Source organism: Entelurus aequoreus, linkage group LG08 (assembly GCF_033978785.1).
Source record: "Entelurus aequoreus isolate RoL-2023_Sb linkage group LG08, RoL_Eaeq_v1.1, whole genome shotgun sequence".
In the NCBI taxonomy this organism is placed as follows: Eukaryota; Metazoa; Chordata; class Actinopteri; order Syngnathiformes; family Syngnathidae; genus Entelurus; species Entelurus aequoreus.
The window spans coordinates 5246980-5268648 of record NC_084738.1 but is presented as its reverse complement, the minus strand read 5'-3'; the positions used below and the strand labels follow the sequence as shown (position 1 = coordinate 5268648).

General features: G+C 36.8%; 1 protein-coding gene and 1 long non-coding RNA gene across 5 annotated transcripts in view; one reads left to right on the top strand and one right to left on the bottom strand.

The window, feature by feature from the left end:
- Positions 1-18955, bottom strand: part of LOC133655335 (uncharacterized) — a 30949-nt gene extending 11994 nt beyond the window's left edge. The window contains exons 1-3 of the long non-coding RNA XR_009826983.1: positions 18921-18955; positions 16251-16360; positions 16066-16119 (exon numbers count right to left, since the gene is read on the bottom strand). This is a non-coding gene — a long non-coding RNA (uncharacterized LOC133655335). The remainder of the gene's footprint in view (positions 1-16065; positions 16120-16250; positions 16361-18920) is intronic.
- LOC133655333 (thrombospondin-2-like) overlaps positions 1-21669 on the top strand; it is an 83669-nt gene that overhangs the window by 37758 nt on the left and 24242 nt on the right. For 3 of the 4 annotated variants that reach the window (XR_009826982.1, XM_062055373.1, XM_062055372.1), the window contains exons 5-13: positions 13213-13306; positions 13382-13546; positions 13758-13934; positions 15244-15417; positions 16249-16379; positions 16455-16589; positions 18852-19070; positions 19139-19246; positions 21228-21387. Coding sequence is in view for 3 of the 4 variants with exons in the window: in XM_062055373.1 (XP_061911357.1) it covers positions 13213-13306; positions 13382-13546; positions 13758-13934; positions 15244-15417; positions 16249-16379; positions 16455-16589; positions 18852-19070; positions 19139-19246; positions 21228-21387 (1363 nt within the window). In the remaining variant the exon portion in view is untranslated. The remainder of the gene's footprint in view (positions 1-13212; positions 13307-13381; positions 13547-13757; positions 13935-15243; positions 15418-16248; positions 16380-16454; positions 16590-18851; positions 19071-19138; positions 19247-21227; positions 21388-21669) is intronic. The other variant, XM_062055374.1, reaches the window with a different exon arrangement.

The window sequence follows — 21669 nt, the reverse complement described above, 5'->3', positions numbered from 1 at the left end:
AATTTGGTTCTAAGTAAAGGCAATAAAATAATATTTACAAAATACAAACAATATGATAAGATAAAAAAAAGGGCACAAATTATTCATTTTATCTAATAAAAAAAAAAAAGGACAAATTAAATTTTTTTGGGGTTTTGAGTAGTCGATAAAACACTATTTGAAAAATATACAAATATAATTAAGTTGAAATAAGTAATTGGGTTCTAGTAAAGCAATTTAAAAAAATTCTAAAAAAAAGATATACGGTAGATATATTTTAAAAATTACCAAAAAATATAACTTGAAATAAATAATAATTTGGTCTGAGTAAGTTCAATATTATTTTTTGAAAATTATTAAAATAAAAGGTAATATTATCATATTTTTCCCCTTGAGTTAAGGCAGACAAATTATTTAAAAATGACTAATATTATGAAGTTAGTGATAAATTATTTTAGTAAAGGCAATACAAAAATAATTTAAAAAAACCCAAACAATATGATGAATTTAAAAAAACTGTTTTGAGCGAGGGCAAAAAATATTAATATATGTACTGTTTAAATACAAAAATGTAAGTAGAAATAAAAGATTATTGATTTTGAGTAAAAACACTATTTAAAAAAATACTAAAAATATGATAAGATTTTAAAAAATGTTTTGGGCAAATACACAATTTTTAAAAAATATATATAAATACAAATAATAATAAAGGAGAAATAAAGAATAATTGGTTCTGAGTAAAGGCAATAAAATAATATTTGCAAAATACAAACAATATACTAAGGTAAAATAAATAATTTGGAGCAAGGGCACAAATTATAAAAAAAATTTAATACAAAAAAATTATAAAGTAGAAATATAAAACATTTTTGGTTTCGAGTAGTCAATAAAACACTATTTGAAAAATACAAAAATAAAATTAAGTTGAAATAAGTCATTGGGTTCTAGTAAAGGAATTACATGTTTTGATGAAAAAAATTTATTAGGTAAAGAGATAAAAAAATTAAAAAAACTATTTTAAAAATTACCAAAAAATATAAGCATGAAATAAATAATAATTTGGTCCGAGTAAGTCCGATTTGTATTTTTTGGAAATTTTTAAAATAAAGCTAATATTATCATTATTTTGCTCCTTGAGTCAAGGCAGACAAAATATTTTAAAATCACTAATATTATAAAGTTAGGGATGAATAATTTTAGTAAAGGCAATACAAAAATAATTTAAAAAAAATCCAAACAAAATGATGAAGTAAAAACAACTGTTTGAGAAATGGCAAAAATTGTTAATATATATATATTTTAAAGAATCCAAAAAAAAAAGTAGAAATAAAAGATAATTGATTTAGTAAAAGCACTATTTAAAAAATAAAAAATAAATATTACGAAATGCTATTTTTTCACGAAAATAATTTATAAAAAGGTAGTATTTTTGGAAGTTATTTTTGAAATAATTTCTAAAATAATACAACTATTTTTTTAATAATTAAATTAAATGAAACATTATTAAATAATAAAACTGTATTCTTAAAATTCCTAAAAAAATATATGGTTGAAATAGATGATGATTGTGTCCTCTAAGTCCGATAGTATTTATTAGAAATCATTCAAATAAAAAGGTAATATCATATTCTGTGCTAAATCAGATACACTAACGGAAGTCATAGAAACACATCTCTTACAGTGTCAATCAAAATTAAGCATTAATATCCTCGTAAAGGCAGACTTTCTAATCTAATTGGATTGTGCATACAGTATATACCAGAGCTGGGCAAATATTTTGACTCGGGGGCCACATTGAGAGAAAAAAATGTGTCGGGGGGGGCCAAAGTGTATTGTTTGTGTGTATAAATTATATATACACATTTAGCTGTAAAAATCTGCTGTACAGTATGTGTGTTTGGGTCCCTTCTTTCAGGAACACTAATACCAAAAGTCACAATGTCCAATAGAGTTCCAAAAACATTATGACAGACCACCTCAAAAAAACAGAATGGAATTTTAACAGATTTTTACTGAATGGGACACCCAAAATGTACATAAAAATAAAGAAAGTGGGATTTACAATATTAACTATGAACAATAAAACACTGAATATTAACATATGAACATCGCTCCTCTTTTACTTCTCAGACCAGCTCTCAAGCAAAACACAACAAAAATGTACAAAACAGCAAAATATGAAGGCTACGTGTTATACATACCTACAATATGATATATTATCATGTAAAAATCTGTTTCTGACACACGCGTTTTGGGCTGGCTGCGCTGAAAACAAACCCCGCCCACTCTGCTTTGTTCCTCGTCTGAGCTGCTGTGACGTAGATTACCGTAATTTATCATCTATATTTAGCTACTTCTCTTTGTTTTTAATGTCTATTTTCTGCTGGACTTACGCTCTATTTTATGCTGCAGCTGTCACATATACTGTAATATTGTACATGGTATTTGTTATATATCGTATACATGATATAGCAGGGGTCACCAACGTGGTGCCCGCGGGCACCAGGTAGCCCGTAAGGACCAGATGAGTAGCCCGCTGGCCTGTTCTAAAAATAGCTCAAATAGCAGCACTTACCAGTGAGCTGCCTCTATTTTTTAAATTGTATTTATTTACTAGCAAGCTGGTCTCGCTTTGCCCGACATTTTTAATTCTAAGAGAGACAAAACTCAAATAGAATTTGAAAATCCAAGAAAATATTTTAAAGACTTGGTCTTCACTTGTTTAAATAAATTCATTACTTTTTTTACTTTGCTTCTCATAACTTTCAGAAAGACAATTTTAGAGAAAAAATACAACCTTAAAAATGATTTTAGGATTTTTAAACACATATACCTTTTTACCTTTTAAATTCATTCCTCTTCTTTCCTGACAATTTAAATCAATGTTCAAGTATTTTTATTTTATTTTATTGTAAAGAATAATAAATACATTTTAATTTAATTCTTCATTTTAGCTTCTGTTTTTTCGACAAATAATATTTGTGAAATATTTCTTCAAACTTATTATGATTAAAATTCAAAACAATTATTCTGGCAAATCTAGAAAATCTGTAGAATCAAATTTAAATCTTATTTCAAAGTCTTTTGAATTTCTTTTAAAATTTTGGTTCTGGAAAATCTAGAAGAAATAATTATTTGTCTTTGTTAGAAATATAGCTTGGTCCAATTTGTTATATATTCTAACAAAGTGTAGATTGGATTTTAACCTATTTAAAACATGTCATCCAAATTCTAAAATTAATCTAAATCAGGAAAAATTATTAATGATGTTCCATAAATTATTTTTTAAATTTTTTCAAAAAGATTCGAATTAGCTAGTTTTTCTATTCTTTTTTTCGGTTGAATTTTGAATTTTAAAGAGTCGAAACTGAAGATAAACTATGTTTCAAAATTTAATTGTCTTTTTTTTCGTGTTTTCTCCTCTTTTAAACCGTTCAATTAAGTGTAAATATCATTAATTATTAATAATAACATAGAGTTAAAGGTAAATTGAGCAAATTGGCTATTTCTGGCAATTTATTGAAGTGAGTATCAAACTGGTAGCCCTTCGCATTAATCAATCAATCAATCAATCAATGTTTATTTATATAGCCCTAAATCACTAGTGTCTCAAAGGGCTGTACAAGCCACAACGACATCCTCGGTGTCGAGTGGGTCTGATATAATATTGTGAAAGTCCAACACATCAGCGAAAGTCCAGTCCATGGTGGGGCCAGCGGGAACCATCCCGAGTGGAGACGGGTCAGCAGCGTAGAGATGTCCCCATCTGATGGACAGGCTAGCGGTCCACCCCGGAGCAGAGTAGAAAAGAAAAGAAAAGAAACGGCAGATCAACTGGTCTAAAAAGGGAGTCTATTTAAAGGCTAGAGTATACAAATGAGTTTTAAGATGAGACTTAAATGCTTCTACTGAGGTAGCATCTCTAACTTTTACCGGGAGGGCATTCCATAGTATTGGAGCCCGAATAGAAAACGCTCTATAGCCCGCAGACTTTTTTTGGGCTCTGGGAATCACTAATAAGCCGGAGTTCTTTGAACGCAGATTTCTTGCCGGGACATATGGTACAATACAATCGTCAAGATAGGCAGGAGCTTGACCGTGTAGTATTTTATACGTAAGTAGTAAAACCTTAAAGTCGCATCTTAGGTGCACAGGAAGCCAGTGCAAGTGAGCCAGTATAGGCGTAATATGATCAAACTTTCTTGTTTTTGTCAAAAGTCTAGCAGCCGCATTTTGTACCATCTGTAATCTTTTAATGCTAGACATAGGGAGGCCCGAAAATAATACGTTACAGTAATCGAGACGAGATGTAACGAACGCATGGATAATGATCTCAGCATCGCTTGTGGACAAAATGGAACGAATTTTAGCGATATTACGGAGATGAAAGAAGGCCGTTTTAGTAACACTCTTAATGTGTGACTCAAACGAGAGAGTTGGGTGGAAGATAATACCCAGATTCTTTACCGAGTCGCCTTGTTTAATTGTTTGGTTGTCAAATGTTAAGGTGGTATTATTAAATAGATGTTGGTGTCTAGCAGGACCGATAATCAGCATTTCCGTTTTCTTAGCGTTGAGTTGCAAAAAGTTAGCGGACATCCATTGTTTAATTTCATTAAGACACGCCTCCAGCTGACTACAATCCGGCGTGTTGGTCAGCTTTAGGGGCATGTAGAGTTGGGTGTCATCAGCATAACAGTGAAAGCTAACACCGTATTTGCGTATAATGTCACCTAGCGGCAGCATGTAAATACTAAAGAGTGCAGGGCCAAGAACCGAACCCTGGGGAACTCCGCACGTTACCTTAACATAGTCCGAGGTCACATTGTTATGGGAGACACACTGCATCCTGTCAGTAAGATAAGAGTTAAACCAAGACAAGGCTAAGTCTGACATCCCAATACGCGTTTTGATACGCTCTAATAAATTATTATGATCAACAGTATCGAAAGCGGCGCTAAGATCAAGAAGCAGCAACATAGATGAAGCATCAGAATCCATCGTCAGCAATAGATCATTAGTCATTTTTGCGAGGGCTGTCTCCGTAGAGTGATTTGCCCTGAAACCGGATTGAAAAGGTTCACAGAGATTGTTAGTCACTAAGTGTTCATTTAGCTGCTGTGCGACAATTTTTTCGAGAATTTTCGAGATAAACGGTAGGTGGGACACCGGCCGGTAGTTCACCATGAGGTCAGGATCGAGGTTAGGTCTTTTGAGTAGAGGATGAATAACCGCTTTTTTGAATGCTAGAGGAACAGTACCAGAGGAAAGTGATAGGTTTATAATATTTAACACTGATGGACCTAATAAAACAAAAAGCTCCTTGATAAGTTTCCCAGGAATTGGGTCAAGTAAACATGTTGTTTGTTTTGTCCCATTTACACATTTTAACAATTCCTCCAATGTTATTTCATCAAAGAGAGAGAAACTATTTTGGAGGGCAATGTCCGTCGTATATACAGTCATATTTGTGTTAATAGAACCCAGTTGTGGCTGGGATGCATTGTCTTTAATCTCTTTTCTGATGAGTTCAATTTTCTTATTAAAGAAATTCATAAAGTCATCTGCTGAGTGGGTGGAGCTACTGGGAGGAGTCCCTTGTTGGGTTAGCGATGCTACTGTACTAAACAAAAATTTAGGATCATTTTTGTTGAGGTGGATGAGATTTGAGTAATATTTAGCTTTAGCTGAGGTAAGCATGCGTTTATAAGTTATTAAACTATCACTCCATGCTTGATGGAAAACCTCAAGTTTAGTCGCACGCCATTTGCGTTCCAGCTTTCTACATGATAATTTCTGGGCTTTAGTTTCTTCTGTAAACCATGGGGTACGCCTTTTAGGGGCCCTTTTTAGCTTTAGCGGTGCTACAATATCAATGGTGTCGCGCAGGGCGTCGTTAAAGTTGTTAGTGAGGTTATCAATAGAGCCCACATAATTTGGGAAAGGTGCCATTACTGAAGGCAGTAGGTCAGTAAGAGTCGTCGTTGTGGCAGTATTAATGTTGCGGCTGCTATAGTAGTTATTATTATTATTATTAGTTTGTTGACAATGAGTCCGAACTTCGAATTTTATAAGGTAATGATCGGACATTACTTTAGTGTACGGGAGTATCGTAACTTTAGAGGTGGTGACACCCCTGACAAGCACTAGATCTATCGTATTACCGTTGCGATGCGTGGGTTCATTTATTATTTGTGTAAGACCACAGCTATCAATTATAGTCTGGAGCGCCACGCATGGAGGGTCCGATGGGGTATTCATATGGATGTTAAAGTCTCCCATTATGATTATATTGTCGGCGTGCGTCACTAGATCAGCAACGAACTCTGAAAATTCATTGATAAAGTCCGAATAGGGCCCAGGGGGGCGGTAGATGACAGCCAGGTGGAGAGGCAGCGGTGTGACAAACCTCATAGTGAGCACCTCAAACGAGTTATATTTATTATTTAGGTCCGAGGTAAGGCTAAAGTTTTTGTTGTATATTAGTGCAACACCCCCACCCCTTTTAATGGGGCGGGCAATATGCGTTCCCGCATAGCCAGGAGGAGACGCCTCACCCAGCGCAAAAAATTCGTCTGGTTTGAGCCAGGTCTCGGCTAGACCAACGACATCAAGATTGTTGTCTCTGATGACTTCATTAACTAATAACGTTTTGGAAGACAATGACCTTATGTTTAAAAAGCCCATATTATAGGTAGTGGGCTGTTTTGAGGAGTTTTTGTTGAAAGTATCCGTAGTAGCAATATTAATAATGTTACGTTTATTATGCATAGTGCACTTTAAATAATTTCGACCATATCTAGGAATTGATATGACAGGAATTTTTAGATTGTTTGCCACCTCAGTAAAATGCATGTCCACCTCTGACGCAGAAAAAACATTATGTGAGTTGTATATTATTCTAGAAGAATTGCTATGTGTGCAGGGATTATCCAGCCTGGCGCTGGCTAGTTCTAGCTTAACAGACTCCTTATTAGCGCTTCTTTGTGGATTAGCATTTAGCTTTTTCGTTAGCCCCGCTAACAACAAAGCATTTAGCTTTGTTGTTAGCCCCGCCCGACACCCCCGCTTCTGCTTCCGAGCGCACCGCTTACGTCTCTTTCGCTGACCGTCTCCGCTGGTAGTCGACGCCGCTGCTTCAAAGGCCACTGCTGGATGTAGCTCGCGAAGAATTCCCAAGCTAGCGAGCAGGTCCATCGTACACGCATCTATCAGCCCAAAATGGCCCGATCTCTCCACATCCAGAATTGTAAGTCGGTCGTAAGTGATCACGGAGTGAACACGCTGTGAGCCAGCCATGAAATTGACTGAATTGAGGGGTATTTTTGCCCTCACTTCCAGGAGCGCTCGTACGAAGCCGCTGCTCTGAAGCGCAGCCATCTTGGATAAAAATTATTAATTAATTAATAATTAATTAATAATTAATCACTACCCAAGAAGTAGCTCTTGCTTTCAAAAAGGTTGGTGACCCCTGTGATATAGACATTATATAATATATCAGTATATGTAATGTACTGCACATATATTATGTAAATATCACGTATATATGTTATATTTTATATCGCTATATTTAGTCTATTTATACCTGCATTGTCCTTTCCATCCTTACACTTTCCATCATTGTAACTGAGCTACTATGTGGAACAATTTCCCTTGTGGATCATTAAAGTTTGTCTAAGTCTAAGTAATAACTTGTACAAAGTTAAAGTTAAAGTACCAATGATTGTCACACACACACTAGGTGTGACGAAATTATTCTCTGCATTTGACCCATCACCCTTGATCACCCCCTGGGAGGTGAGGGGAGCAGTAAGCAGCAGCGGTGGCCTCGCCCGGGAATAATTTTTGGTGATTTAGCCCCCAATCCAACCCTTGATGCTGAGTGCCAAGCAGGGAGGTAATGGCTCCCATTTTTATAGTCTTTGGTATGACTCGGCCGGGGCTTGAACTCACACCTAAAAGCGCGGATTTCTACCATTTAAATAATTTCTATAGTTCAAGACTTACCATCATTTCAAAACTGCACATCATAATGACAGTTTTGATGTTAAAGGTCTAAAAAAAAATATGTAGAACTTCCGGAGGGCTGGATTGAAAATCGTAATGGGCCTTATTTTGCCCACACTGCAAAAAGTCAGTGTTCAAAAACAAGAACAAAAGATATAAAAATGAGGGGTATTTTATTTGAACTAAGCAAAATTATCTGCCAATAGAACAAGAACATTTGGCTTGTCAAAACTTTCCAAAACAAGTAAAATTAGCTAACCTCAATGAAGCCAAAAATAGCTTAAAATAAGTATATTCTCACTAATAACAAGTGCACTTTTCTTGGTAGAAAAAAAAAGAGACCTTTTTGCTCAATATGTTGAAAAATATTCTTAAATGAAGTAAATGCTAGTGCCATTATCTTGACATAATGATATGCACTCGGCATTACATTTCTTCAAACCAGCAAACTTATACTAAAAACTAGTTTATTGTTCTTAATGGAAAGGCAACAAGGCAAGCGCTTGTTACTCTCGGGGTCTCCTAGCCGCTCAGGCAAATCATATTGTCTAAAAATGCATTTTTCCATCGACAACATGACATCATCGCGCCAAGTGCGTGCTCTTTCAGTCAATTAGTGCACATATATACAGCCCCGCCCCTGGTCACATTTTTTAAAATTGTAATTTTGAGGAATTTATCTGAATGTGCATGAACTATTTCTGTTCAAAATTGTTAGAAATGTTAAATGTTTAAATATTAACTGTCAGTTTACTGTACTGTGCCAACTGTACTACTATATGAGTACTTATGTTCTATTGTTTCATTGAAAATAAAACCGCAAAGTCCATTTGGCTGTCATCTGTTTTAATTATGAGACACAATTGTGTCTAAGTCATGATTTGTTTTTTTCATGCTTGAAATAAGAAATTCTTACTTTGAAAAAGCAGTTTTATACTTGTAACTAGGGATGTCCGATAATGGCTTTTTGCCGATATCCGATATGCCGATATTGTCCAACTCTTTAATTACCGATACCGATATCAACCGATACCGATATCAACCGATATATGCAGTCGTGGAATTAACACATTATTATGCATAATTTGGACAACCAGGTATGGTGAAGATAAGGTACTTTTTAAAAAATAAAATAAAATAAGATAACTAAATTAAAAACATTTTCTTGAATAAAAAAGAAGAATATAAAAACAGTTACATAGAAACTAGTAATTAATGAAAATGAGTAAAATTAAGTGTTAAAGGTTAGTACTATTAGTGGATCAGCAGCACGCACAATCATGTGTGCTTACGGACTGTATCCCTTGCAGACTGTATTGATATATATTGATATATAATGTAGGAAGCAGAATATTAATAACAGAAAGAAACAACCCTTTTGTGTGAATGAGTGTAGATGGGGTGGGTTGGTTTGATTGATTGATTGAGACTTTTATTAGTAGGTTGCACAGTGAAGTACATATTCCGTACAATTGACCACTAAATGGTAACACCCCAATAAGTTTTTCAACTTGTTTAAGTCGGGGTCCACTAATTGTAAGTGTATCTTGTGTTTTTTATGTGGATTTAATAAAAAAACAAACAAACAAAAAAACAAAAAAACAAAAAACGATACTGATAATAAAAAAAACGATACCGATAATTTCCGATATGACATTTTAACGCATTTATCGGCCGATAGTATCGGCAGACCGATATTATCGGACATCTCTACTTGTGAGTGTTGATGACACAGCTTTGCAACACTTGATATTCTAGTTTCAAGCATGTTTTACTCAATATAGCTCATCAAATGTCAGCAACAAGCTGTAATATCTTACTGACATCATTTAGGACCAAAACACTTAAAACAAGTAAAACACTCTAACATAAAATCTGCTTAGTGAGAAGAATGATCTTATCAGACAGAAAATAAGCAAATATCACCCTTATTTGAGATATTTCATCTTACTTAGATTGCAGATTTTGCATTGCAGGTCTGGTATATACGTACAGTAATGCAGTGGCATCTGTTTCACTGCAAAAACTGAAATCTAAGTAAGATGAAATATCTCAAATAAGGGTGATATTTGCTTATTTTCTGTCTGATAAGATCATTCTTCTCACTAAGCAGATTTTATGTTAGTGTTTTACTTGTTTTAAGGGTGTTGGTTAGGGATGTCCGATAATGGCTTTTTGCCGATATCCGATATTCCGATATTGTCCAACATTTAAATTACCGATACCGATATCAACCGATACCGATATCAACCGATATATACAGTTGTGGAATTAACACATTATTATGCCTAATTTGGACAACCAGGTATGGTGAAGATAAGGTACTTTTAAAAAAAAATTATAAAATAAAATAAGATAAATAAATTAAAAACATTTTCTTGAATAAAAAAGAAAGTAAAACAATATAAAAACAGTTACATAGAAACTAGTAATTAATGAAAATGAGTAAAATTAACTGTTAAAGGTTAGTACTATTAGTGGAGCAGCAGCACGCACAATCATGTGTGCTTACGGACTGTATCCCTTGCAGACTGTATTGATATATATTGATATATAATGTAGGAACCAGAATATTAATAACAGAAAGAAATGGGGGAGGGAGGTTTTTTGGGTTGGTGCACTAATTGTAAGTGTATCTTGTGTTTTTTATGTTGATTTAATTAAAAAAAAACAAAAAAAAACGATACCAATAATAAAAAAAACGATACCGATCATTTCCGATATTACATTTTAACGCATTTATCGGCCGATAATATCGGCAGGCCTATATTATCGGACATCCCTAATTTTGGTCCTAAATGATCTCAGTAAGATATTACAGCCCCCCCAATACCCCGGATTGTAAATAATGTAAATAATTCAATGTGATTATCTCGTGTGATGACTGTATTATGATGATAGTATATATGATAGTATATATCTGTATCATGAATCAATTTAAGTGGACCCCGACTTAAACAAGTTGAAAAACTTATTGGGGTGTTACCATTTAGTGGTCAATTGTACGGAATATGTACTTCACTGTGCAACCTACTAATAAAAGTCTCAATCAATCAATATATATAAATATATATATATATATATATATATATTCCTCACGCACTATTTGACTGAAAGAGCACGCACTTGGCTTGATGATGTCATGTTATCCATGGAAAAATGCATTTTTAGACAATATGATTTGCCTGAGCGGCTAGGAGACCCCGAGAGTAACAAGCGCTTGCCTTGTTGCCTTTCCATTAAGAACAATAAACTAGTTTTTAGTATAAGTTTGCTGGTTTCAAGAAATGTAATGCCGAGCGCATATCATTATGTCAAGATAATGGCACTAGCATTTACTTCATTGAAGAATATTTTTCAACATATTGAGAAAAAAGATCTTTTTTTTTTTTCCTACCAAGAAAAGTGCACTTGTTATTAGTGAGAATATACTTATTTTAAGCTATTTTTGGTTTCATTGAGGTAATTTGACTTGTTTTGGAAAGTCTTGACAAGCCAAATTTCCTGTTCTATTGGCAGATAATGTTCCTTAGTTCAAGTAAAATACCCCTCATTTTTGTATTTTTTTTTCTTGTTTTTGAACACGGACTTTTTGCAGTGTATACAGCAGACCTGGGCATTCTGCGGCCCGCGGGCCACATCCGGCCCTTTGTGCGTCCCTGTCCGGCCCGCGTGAGGCCAATCATAAATTACAAAATACATTTAAAAAAGTATCTATGTCGAGTGTGCAATACAACGGCGCTGCTTTTGTTTTGAAAAGCATTATTCGTATTACTTCCGTGTGGACGAATGCTCGTGTGTGATTGTGAGTGAATGTGAACAGCGGCAATCACAAATTACAAAATAAAGTTTAAAAAACATCTATGTCGTGCGCGCAATACAACTGTGCTGCTTTTATTTTGAAAAGTGTTATTTATGGGCGTATGTCCGGGTGTAACCTGTGAGTGAAGGTGCACAGCGACAAGTGATGCCCGGTTATCCCCGAGACGCTAAGAAAAGAAAAGTTGATGAGGAATGGCGTGTTTCCAACAAGACATGGACTGCCAAGTATTTCTTTACAGAAATGAAAGGTAAAGCCGTGTGCTTAATTTGTGGTACACACGTTGCTGTGTTTAAAGAATATCATTTGAATCGCCACTACACGACCAAGCACGAGGAAAAATACCGGAATCTGTCTGATGAAGCGCGCGCAAGGGAGGCTGATGCGTTGATGGTAAAACTGCAAACCCAACAAGGACTTTTTGCCAAATGTCACACCCCCAGAGATGCAGCCGTCAGGACAAGTTTCGTCATTTCTCACAAAATCGCCAGAAAAAGTAAGGCGTTTTCTGACGGAGAGTTTATTAAGGAGTGCTTATTGGACTCTGTTGCGCTGATATGCCCGGAGAAGAGGGGCGCATTTGAGAACGTGTCACTCTCCTGACGCACTGTAATGAGGCGGGTTGAGACCATCGCTGGAAACTTGGAGCTTCAGTTGAAGAAGAGAACGGCCGACTTTGACTGTTTTTCGCTGGCTTTGGATGAGACCTGCGATGTACGTGACACCGCCCAGCTGCTCATCTTCTTACGTGGGATAACTGCAGACTTTCAAATCCTGGAGGAGCTGGCAACCATGCAGTCAATTCAAGGGACAACCACAGGTAATGACTTGTTCACATAGGTAAATGCGTGTTTGGACATGTTAGGACTGAAATGGGACAAGCTGGCAGGTGTGACAACAGATGGTTGTCCAAATCTGACGGGGAAAAATGTTGGACTTTTAAAGAGGATGCAGGATAAAGTGACAGAAATGGACATTTTTGCATTGTATTATACATCAGGAAGTGTTGTGTAAGACAGTGTTATAAATAAAACCATCAAAAGCAATTTGCTTTTGTGTAAAGTTAAGTTAGGTTAAATTAAATTATTATTATTATTTATCTTACGGTATATCAAAAATAATTTGAGCAAAATTTAATTGAAATATTGTCGGTGTGGCCCTCCAGCAGTGCTCGGGTTGCTCATGCGGCCCCCTGTAAAAATTAATTGCCCACCCCTGGTATACACTGTAGTACAGTACATACAGTACTTATTGTTTCATGTTTTTCTTTCAGTCTGTTTTTCTTTAAAAAAGAAAGAACATTATACCTGTGATGATGTCATTGCTCATGCTAACAACTAGTCAAAACAGATTTACACGCCGATGTTTTTCCCCCTGCAATACGAGTACTCGCTCCTTCTGATTAGTACGGAAGGGTGCTGTGTCATCAAGCGTCCTGTTCTCCCGTGGCCTGCATCAACCCGACCTTCGAGGAGGGCGAGTGCTGCCCCGCCTGCCTCAGTGAGTCATCGCATGAAAACATCCTGAAAGCGAGCCTCCACTAACAAATGGCATGTGTGTTTTGCGTACGTGAAGACCAAACGGACGGGTGGTCGATGTGGTCCGAGTGGACCGAGTGCTCGGCGACCTGCGGGCGTGGAGGGAAGCGACGAGGCCGATCGTGCGACGGCGACGCGGGGTCCTGCCCTGGGGCGTCGGTTCAAACCCGCGGCTGCACGCTGATCAAGTGCGCGGGCGACGGTACGCTCTTGTTACACGCTGTTTATTTTTCTTCTTTGACTGACTGAGCACATGTGGTCCAAGGACTCTGGCGCTGTGAGCGCTCTCAACTTCACTCAAATTGGATTTTAGAAATGGCTAGACACTAATTGGAACCATGTTCCTGCTCTCTGACGGCGTACACGACGCTGAGAGGATGTGACGTGTGGACAATTCTGCTCTCGTGTTTTAGCGCACGCTGATGGGAGCTGGGGGCCGTGGTCGCCTTGGTCTCCGTGCACCGCCACGTGCGGACTGGGCGACGTCACGCGGGTCCGACTGTGCGACGACGCGCCGCTGCGGAAGGGAGGCGGAGGGTGCCGGGGCATCGCCACGGAGACGCAACCTTGCAACAATGCACTCTGCCCAGGTGGGTACGCACCAGTCTCACAGTACACCCGATTACAAGTCAATTACTAATATTAGGAATTTAGTGATAAATCATTTTAGTAAAGGCAATACAAAAATAATTTAAAAAAAAATCCAAACAAAATGATGAAGTAAAAAAAAACTGTTTGAGCAAAGGCAAAAATTGTTAATATGTATATATATATTTAAAAATAAATAAATAAATAAAGTAGAAATAAAAGATAATTGATTTAGTAAAAGCAGTATTTAAAAAAAAAAAAATATATATATATATATATATATATATATATACACTACCGTTCAAAAGTTTGGGGTCACCCAAACAATTTAGTGGAATAGCCTTCATTTCTAAGAACAAGAATAGACTGTCGAGTTTCAGATGAAAGTTCTCTTTTTCTGGCCATTTTGAGCGTTTAATTGAGCCCACAAATGTGATGCTCCAGAAAGTCAATCTGCTCAAAGGAAGGTCAGTTTTGTAGCTTCTGTAACGAGCTAAAGTGTTTTCAGATGTGTGAACATGATTGCACAAGGGTTTTCTAATCATCAATTAGCCTTCTGAGCCAATGAGCAAACACATTGTACCATTAGAACACTGGAGTGATAGTTGCTGGAAATGGGCCTCTATACACCTATGTAGATATTGCACCAAAAAGCAGACATTTGCAGCTAGAATAGTCATTTACCACATTAGCAATGTATAGAGTGTATTTCTTTCAAGTTAAGACTAGTTTAAAGTTATCTTCATTGAAAAGTACAGTGCTTTTCCTTCAAAAATAAGGACATTTCCATGTGACCCCAAACTTTTGAACTGTAGTATATATATATATATATATATATATATATATATATATATATATATATATATATATATATATATATATATATATATATATATAGGGAAATGCTATTTTTTCACGAAAATAATTTATAAAAAGGTAGTATTTTTGGAAATTAATTTTTAAATTATTTCCAAAATAATACAAATATTTTTTTAGTAATTAAATTAAATGAAATATTATTAAATAATAAAACTGTATTCTTAAAATCACCCAAAAAAATATATGGTTGAAATAGATAAAAGTATTTATTAGAAATGATTCAAATAAAAAGGTAATATCATATTTTGCCCCTTCTGTGCTAAATCAGATACACCAGGGGTGTCCAAACTTTTTCCACTGAGGGCCGCACACGGAAAAATTAAAGCATGCGGGGGCCATTTTGATATTTTTTATTTTCAAACCAAGGCCAAGGTGTATGTGTGTATAAATGATATCCGAGTGGACCGAGTCAAAGTCAAAGTGTACGTGCAGTTGCAGGAGGCTGGGCGGACTGGTCGGAATGGGGTCCGTGCTCCAAGTCGTGCGGGGGAGGCCTCTTGAGTCGGGAGAGGACGTGTTCCAACCCTGCACCCCAGTATGGCGGTAGGCTATGCGCTGGAGACGCTACGGACTACCAAGCGTGCAGCAAACAACCATGCCCTTTAGGTAAACACACAAAGAAATGCTAACCGTGCTAACTTCATTAGCCTGAGCTGAAGATGTGGTTTCTGTTATGCACACTGCAAAAAGTCAGTGTTCAAAAACAAGAACAATTAAAGCTGCAAGCAGCGTTGGTCGGGCCCGCATATTTGGCAGGTGCTAGTCCTGAGTGTCCAAAAACTTTTGTCTACTGTTAGTCCTAAGTGTCCCAATACTTTTGTTGACATCAGCGCAGTGGTACAGTGGTTCTATTAAGGCTCGTAAAATCACAGCAGCATTATCACCGCAGCGGTTCTTTGAAGGCTCATAAAATCAAAACCGTAGCACTTGGAATTGGGGGTTAAATCACCAAAAATGATTCCCGGGCGCGGCCACCGCTGCTGCCCACTGCTCCCCTCACCTCCCAGGGGGTGAACAAGTGGATGGGTCAAATGCAGAGGACACATTTCACCACACCTCGTGTGTGTGTGTGTGACAATCATTGCTACTTGAACTTGAACTACGTCCGTGTACACAGCGGCATTTTAAAAAGTCATACATTTTACTTTTTGAAACCGATACCGATAATTTCCGATATTACATTTTAAAGCATTTATCGGGCTGCCGATATTATCGGACATCTCTAGTAATATCATATATTGAAGATTTCCTCACAGTAGTGGAGTGCACCAGGGCTCGGATGTCATCCTACTTTGCTTTGGGACATGTCTGCAGGAAAAGAGCGGGCACATTTCCAAGATGAATTATAAATGATAAATGATAAATGATAAATGATAAATGATAATGATAAATAATCCACATCAAGCTGTGCAGAACACGACCGTTGTGTGTTTTCAGACCCGTGTTTGCAGTCGCGACCGTGCTTCCCCGGCGTGGCGTGCTCCTCGCCAAGTGACGGCTCCTGGCAATGCGGGCGGTGTCCGCTGGGCTCCCACGGCAACGGCACTCACTGCGAAGACGAAGACGAGGTGAAGTGAGTCCGGGTTGTGGATACATTTGTCCTCCTTAAAAGACACGTGTTGCTTGGTGGTCCATGTGTGCAGTGTGAGGTGGCGGGCGTGTGCGTTACCGAGTGTGTGAACACAGACCCTGGCTTCTTCTGCCTCCCGTGTCCTCATCGCTACAAAGGCAACCAGCCCTTCGGCCTCGGGACGAAGGAGGCTCAAAGGAACCGTCAGGCATGTGTTTGTTTGTTTACTCCCTCTGATGACTCTTCCTGGAGCGTTGGGATGGTTTTACAAAACCCAAAGTTGGCACGTTGTGTAAATCGTAAATCCTCCTTTTCAACTTATATTCAATTGAATAGACTGCAAAGACAAGATACTTAACTAGGGATGTCCGATAATATCGGCCTGCCGATATTATCGGACGATATATGCGTTAAAATGTAATATCGGAAATTATCGGTATCGTTTTTTTTATTATCGGTATCGTTTTTTTTGTGTTTTTTTTTATTAAATCCACATAAAAAACACAAGATACACTTACAATTAGTGCACCAACCCAAAAAACCTCCCTCCTCATTCACACAAAAGGGTTGTTTCTTTCTGTTATTAATATTCTGCTTCCTACATTATATATCAATATATATCAATACAGTCTGCAAGGGATACAGTCCGTAAGCACACATGATTGTGCGTGCTGCTGCTCCACTAATAGTACTAACCTTTAACAGTTAATTTTACTCATTTTCATTAATTACTAGTTTCTATGTAACTGTTTTTATATTGTTTTACTTTCTTTTCTATTCAAGAAAATGTTTTTAATTTATTTATCTTATTTTATTTGATTCATTTTTTTAAAAAGTACCTTATCTTCACCATACATGGTTGTCCAAATTAGGCATAATAATGTGTTAATTCCACGACTGTATATATCGGTTGATATCGGTATCGGTTGATATCGGTATCTGTAATTAAAGAGTTTGACAATATCGGAATATCGGATATGGGCAAAAAGCCATTATCGGACATCCCTATACTTAACGTTCGAACTGGTAAACTTTGTTATTTTTTTGTAAATATTAGCTCATTTGGAATTTGATGCCTGCAACATGTTTCAAAAAAGCTGGCAAAAAAGACTGAGAAAGTTGAGGAATGCTCAGCAAACACTTATTTGGAACATCCCACAGGTGAACAGGCTAATTGGGAACAGGTGGGTGCCATGATTGGGTATAAAAGCAGCTTCCATGAAATGCTCGGTCATTCACAAACAAGGATGGGGCGAGGGTCACCACTTTGTCAACAAATGCCTGAGCAAATTGCCGAACAGTTTAAGAACAACATTTCTCAAGCAGCTATTGCAAGGAATTTAGGGATTTCACCATCTACGCTCTGTAATATCATCAAAAGGTTCAGAGAATCTGGAAAAATCACTGCACGTAAGCAGCTAAGCCCGTGACCTTCCATCCCTCAGGCGGTACCGCATCAAAAAGCGACATCGGTGTGTAAAGGATATCACCACATGGGCTCAGGAACACCTCAGAAAACCCCTGTCAGTAACTACAGTCTGTCGCTACATCTGTAAGGGCAAGTTAAAACTCCACTAAGCAATGCGAAAGCCGTTTATCAACAACACCCAGAAACGTCGCCGGCTTCGCTGGGCCTGAGCTCATGTAAGATGGACTGATGCAAAGTGGAAAAGTGTTCTGTGGTCTGACGAGTCCACATTTCAAATTGTTTTTGGAAACTGTGGGCGTCGTGTCATCCGGACCAAAGAGGAAAAGAACCATCCGGATTGTTGTAGGTGCAAAGTGTAAAAGGCAGCATGTGTGATGGTATGGGGGTGTATTAGTGGCCAAGACATGGGTAACTTACACATCTGTGAAGGCACCATTAATGCTGAAAGGTACATACAGCTTTTGGAGCAACATATGTTGCCATCCAAGCAACGTTATCATGGACGCCCCTGCTTATTTCAGCAAGACAATGCCAAGCCACGTGTTACAACAGCGTGGCTTCATAGTAAAAGAGTGCGGGTACTAGACTGGCCTGCCTGTAGTCCAGACCTGTCTGCCATTGAAAATGTGTGGCACCTAAAATAGCAGAAGGGAGACCCCCGGACTGTTGAACAACTTAAGCTGTACATCAAGCAAGAATGGGAAAGAATTCCACTTCAAAAATGTGTCTCCTCACTTCCCAAACCTTTACTGAGTGTTGTTAAAAGGAAAGGCCATGTAACACAGTGGTGAACATGCCCCTGTGACAACTTTTTTTGCAATGTGTTGCTGCCATTAAATTCTAAGTTAATGATTATTTGCAAAAAAAATAAAGTTTCTCAGTTGTAACTTTAAATATCTTGTCTTTGCAGTCTATTTATTTGAATTTAAGTTGAAAAGGATTTGCAAATCATTGTATTCTGTTTTTATTTACAATTTACACAACGTGCCAACTTCACTGCTTTTGGGCTTGGTACAAATGTCTCTGCTCTGGTTTCCGCAGGTGTGCGAGCCGCACAACCCGTGCAGAGACAACACACACACCTGCCACAAGCATGCAGACTGTGCGTACCTGGGCTTGGCGTCCGAGGTCCTGTACAAGTGTGTGTGCGCGGTCGGCTTTGCGGGCGACGGTTTTCTCTGCGGTGAAGACGGCGATCTGGACGGCTGGCCCAACCACAGGCTGACCTGCAAAAGGAACGCCACGTATCACTGTCGAATGGTAGCCAGACCACAACCAGCTTCGTGATCTGTGGCAGGAAGTGATCCAACTAACGTGACTGGTCGCAGGATAACTGTCCCGCGGTGCCAAACTCGGGACAGGAGGACCTGGACAAGGATGGGCGAGGCGACGCCTGCGATCCCGACGACGACAATGATGACATCGTTGATGAACAAGTACGTTATTAATGCTAGGTTCACACCCACGGCGCTTTAAAGCGGCATGCAAAGCGGCATGCAAAGCGGCATGCAAAGCGGCGTTAAAGCGTAACAAAGCGTGATTAAAGCGTGAGGGTCCTAATGGATCGTGGGAAAGCTTGTAGTGTAGTTTGGCAAGTTCGCCAATTTTTTTTAAACGGTTTAAAAAAATTTGGCGCTCTGTCAAGGATGGTATAAAGCGCAGAGAGCGTATCAAAGCCTGACAAAGCTCAGCAAAGCTTGACTCAAAGCGTAGGAAAGCTTAACAGATCTTGGTTCAAAGCGCGGACCCCCGTCTACAACTACAAATAGGAAGTGACTGTGATATTGACTAGTGACATTGAATATAAAACATAAAAGAAATGCCTTTTATTATTGTCAACTAGCATAAGAAATGAAAGATAGATATTTATTAAGATGACAAAGAAATAAAAGAACTGAAGATATAAAACATGATAAATAATAAATAATAAACATAATATAATGTAAAAAAAAGAGAAATTGAAAAAATAAATGAATATAAAACATAACAAATAATAAACATAATATAACGGAAAAAAAAGGGAAATAAAAAAAATTAATATAAAAAATAAAAGAAATGCCTTTTATTATTGTCAACTAGCATAAGAAATGAAAGATAGATATTTATTAAGATGACAAATAAATAAAAGAAACGAAGATATAAAACATAATAAATAATAAACATAACATAACGGAAAAAAAAGAGAAATTGAAAAAATAAATGAATATAAAACATAATAAAAAATAAATAATAAACATAATATAACGGAAAAAAAAGATAAATAAAAAAAATGAATATAAAAAATAAAAGAAATGCCTTTTATTATTGTCAAGTAGCATAAGAAATGAAAAATAGATATTTATTAAGATGACAAAGAAATAAAAGAAATAAAGATATAAAACATAATAAATAATAAATAATAAACATAACATAATGGAAAAAAAAGAGAAACTGAAAAAAATTAATGAATATAAAACATAATAAATAATAAATAATAAACATAATATAACGGAAAAAAAAGAGAAATTAAAAAAATGAATATAAAAAATAAAAGAAATGCCTTTTATTATTGTCAACTAGCATAAGAAATGAAAGATATATATTTATTAAGATGACAAACAAATAAAAGAAATGAAGATATAAAACATAATAAATAATAAACATAATATAACGGGAAAAAAAAGAGAAATTGAAAAAATAAATGAATATAAAAAATGTGTGGAAAACAGTATACTGAGTTTTTCACATTTTTTTTTTACTTATTTGTTTATCATATTTCTCTTTGTTATTACATTTTGTGTTTTATCCTGCATATAATAAAACAAAAAGAGAAATCAAATAAATAGATAAATCTAAAAAAATGTGGGGAAAACTTAGTATACTGAGTTTTTCACATTTGTTTTAACTTATTTGTTTATCATATTTCTCTTTTTTATTATATTATGTGTGCGCATGCAATTTATTCATCAAATTCACAAAATAATAATCACAGCATCTTCCAAATTGCACATAATTATATAACAATATCACATTTCAAAGTCATTATTAAAAAATAATGTTCATAATGTTCATGACACATTAATTCCAATGCACAACCGAGCTTGATAATCGTGTCAGAGCCTGATTTAAAGCGTCAGGATCGCATCAAAGCGTAATAAAGTTCAATAAAGCGTAATAAAATGTATCAAAGCGTGATTTAAAGCGTATCAAAGCGGCATCAAATCGTGAGGAACGGTAATTCGTCCCCCCAAAGCGGCAACTAATTGGTATCAGAGCGTATCAAAGCATAACATTACTTTGGAGATCGGGATATTCGTGGAAAAATGGACAAAAATGACGGCGCTTTGCTCGCCGCTTTAAAGCGCCGTTGGTGTGAACCAGGCATAACCACTTCCCTTTGGATTTCTGAAATACTACACGCTGATGTGTGCTTTGCAGGACAACTGCCCGCTGGTGTACAACCCTCGACAGTTCGATTCAGACCGGGATGGCGTCGGGGATCGCTGTGACAACTGTCCCTTTGAGAGCAACTCGCTGCAGACGGATACCGATGGCGACGGCGAGGGGGACGCCTGCAGTATTGACATCGACGGAGACGGTAGGAAGCTGTTGAATTGTAATGACTATATGCATCTTACATTTCTGCATCCTTTAATTTCATCTTCTCAAAGGACAATTCTTAGACTTAGACTTCCTTTTATTGTCATTCAAATTTGAACTTTACAGTACAGATAAGAACAAAATTTCGTTGCATTAGCTCATGGTAGTGCAGGATAAAAAAGCAATAAGGTGCAGATATAAATAAATAGATTACCGTACAGATAAATATATTGCACTTTTGCATATGCATCCACGTTTATGGATGTATGTTATATTGTCT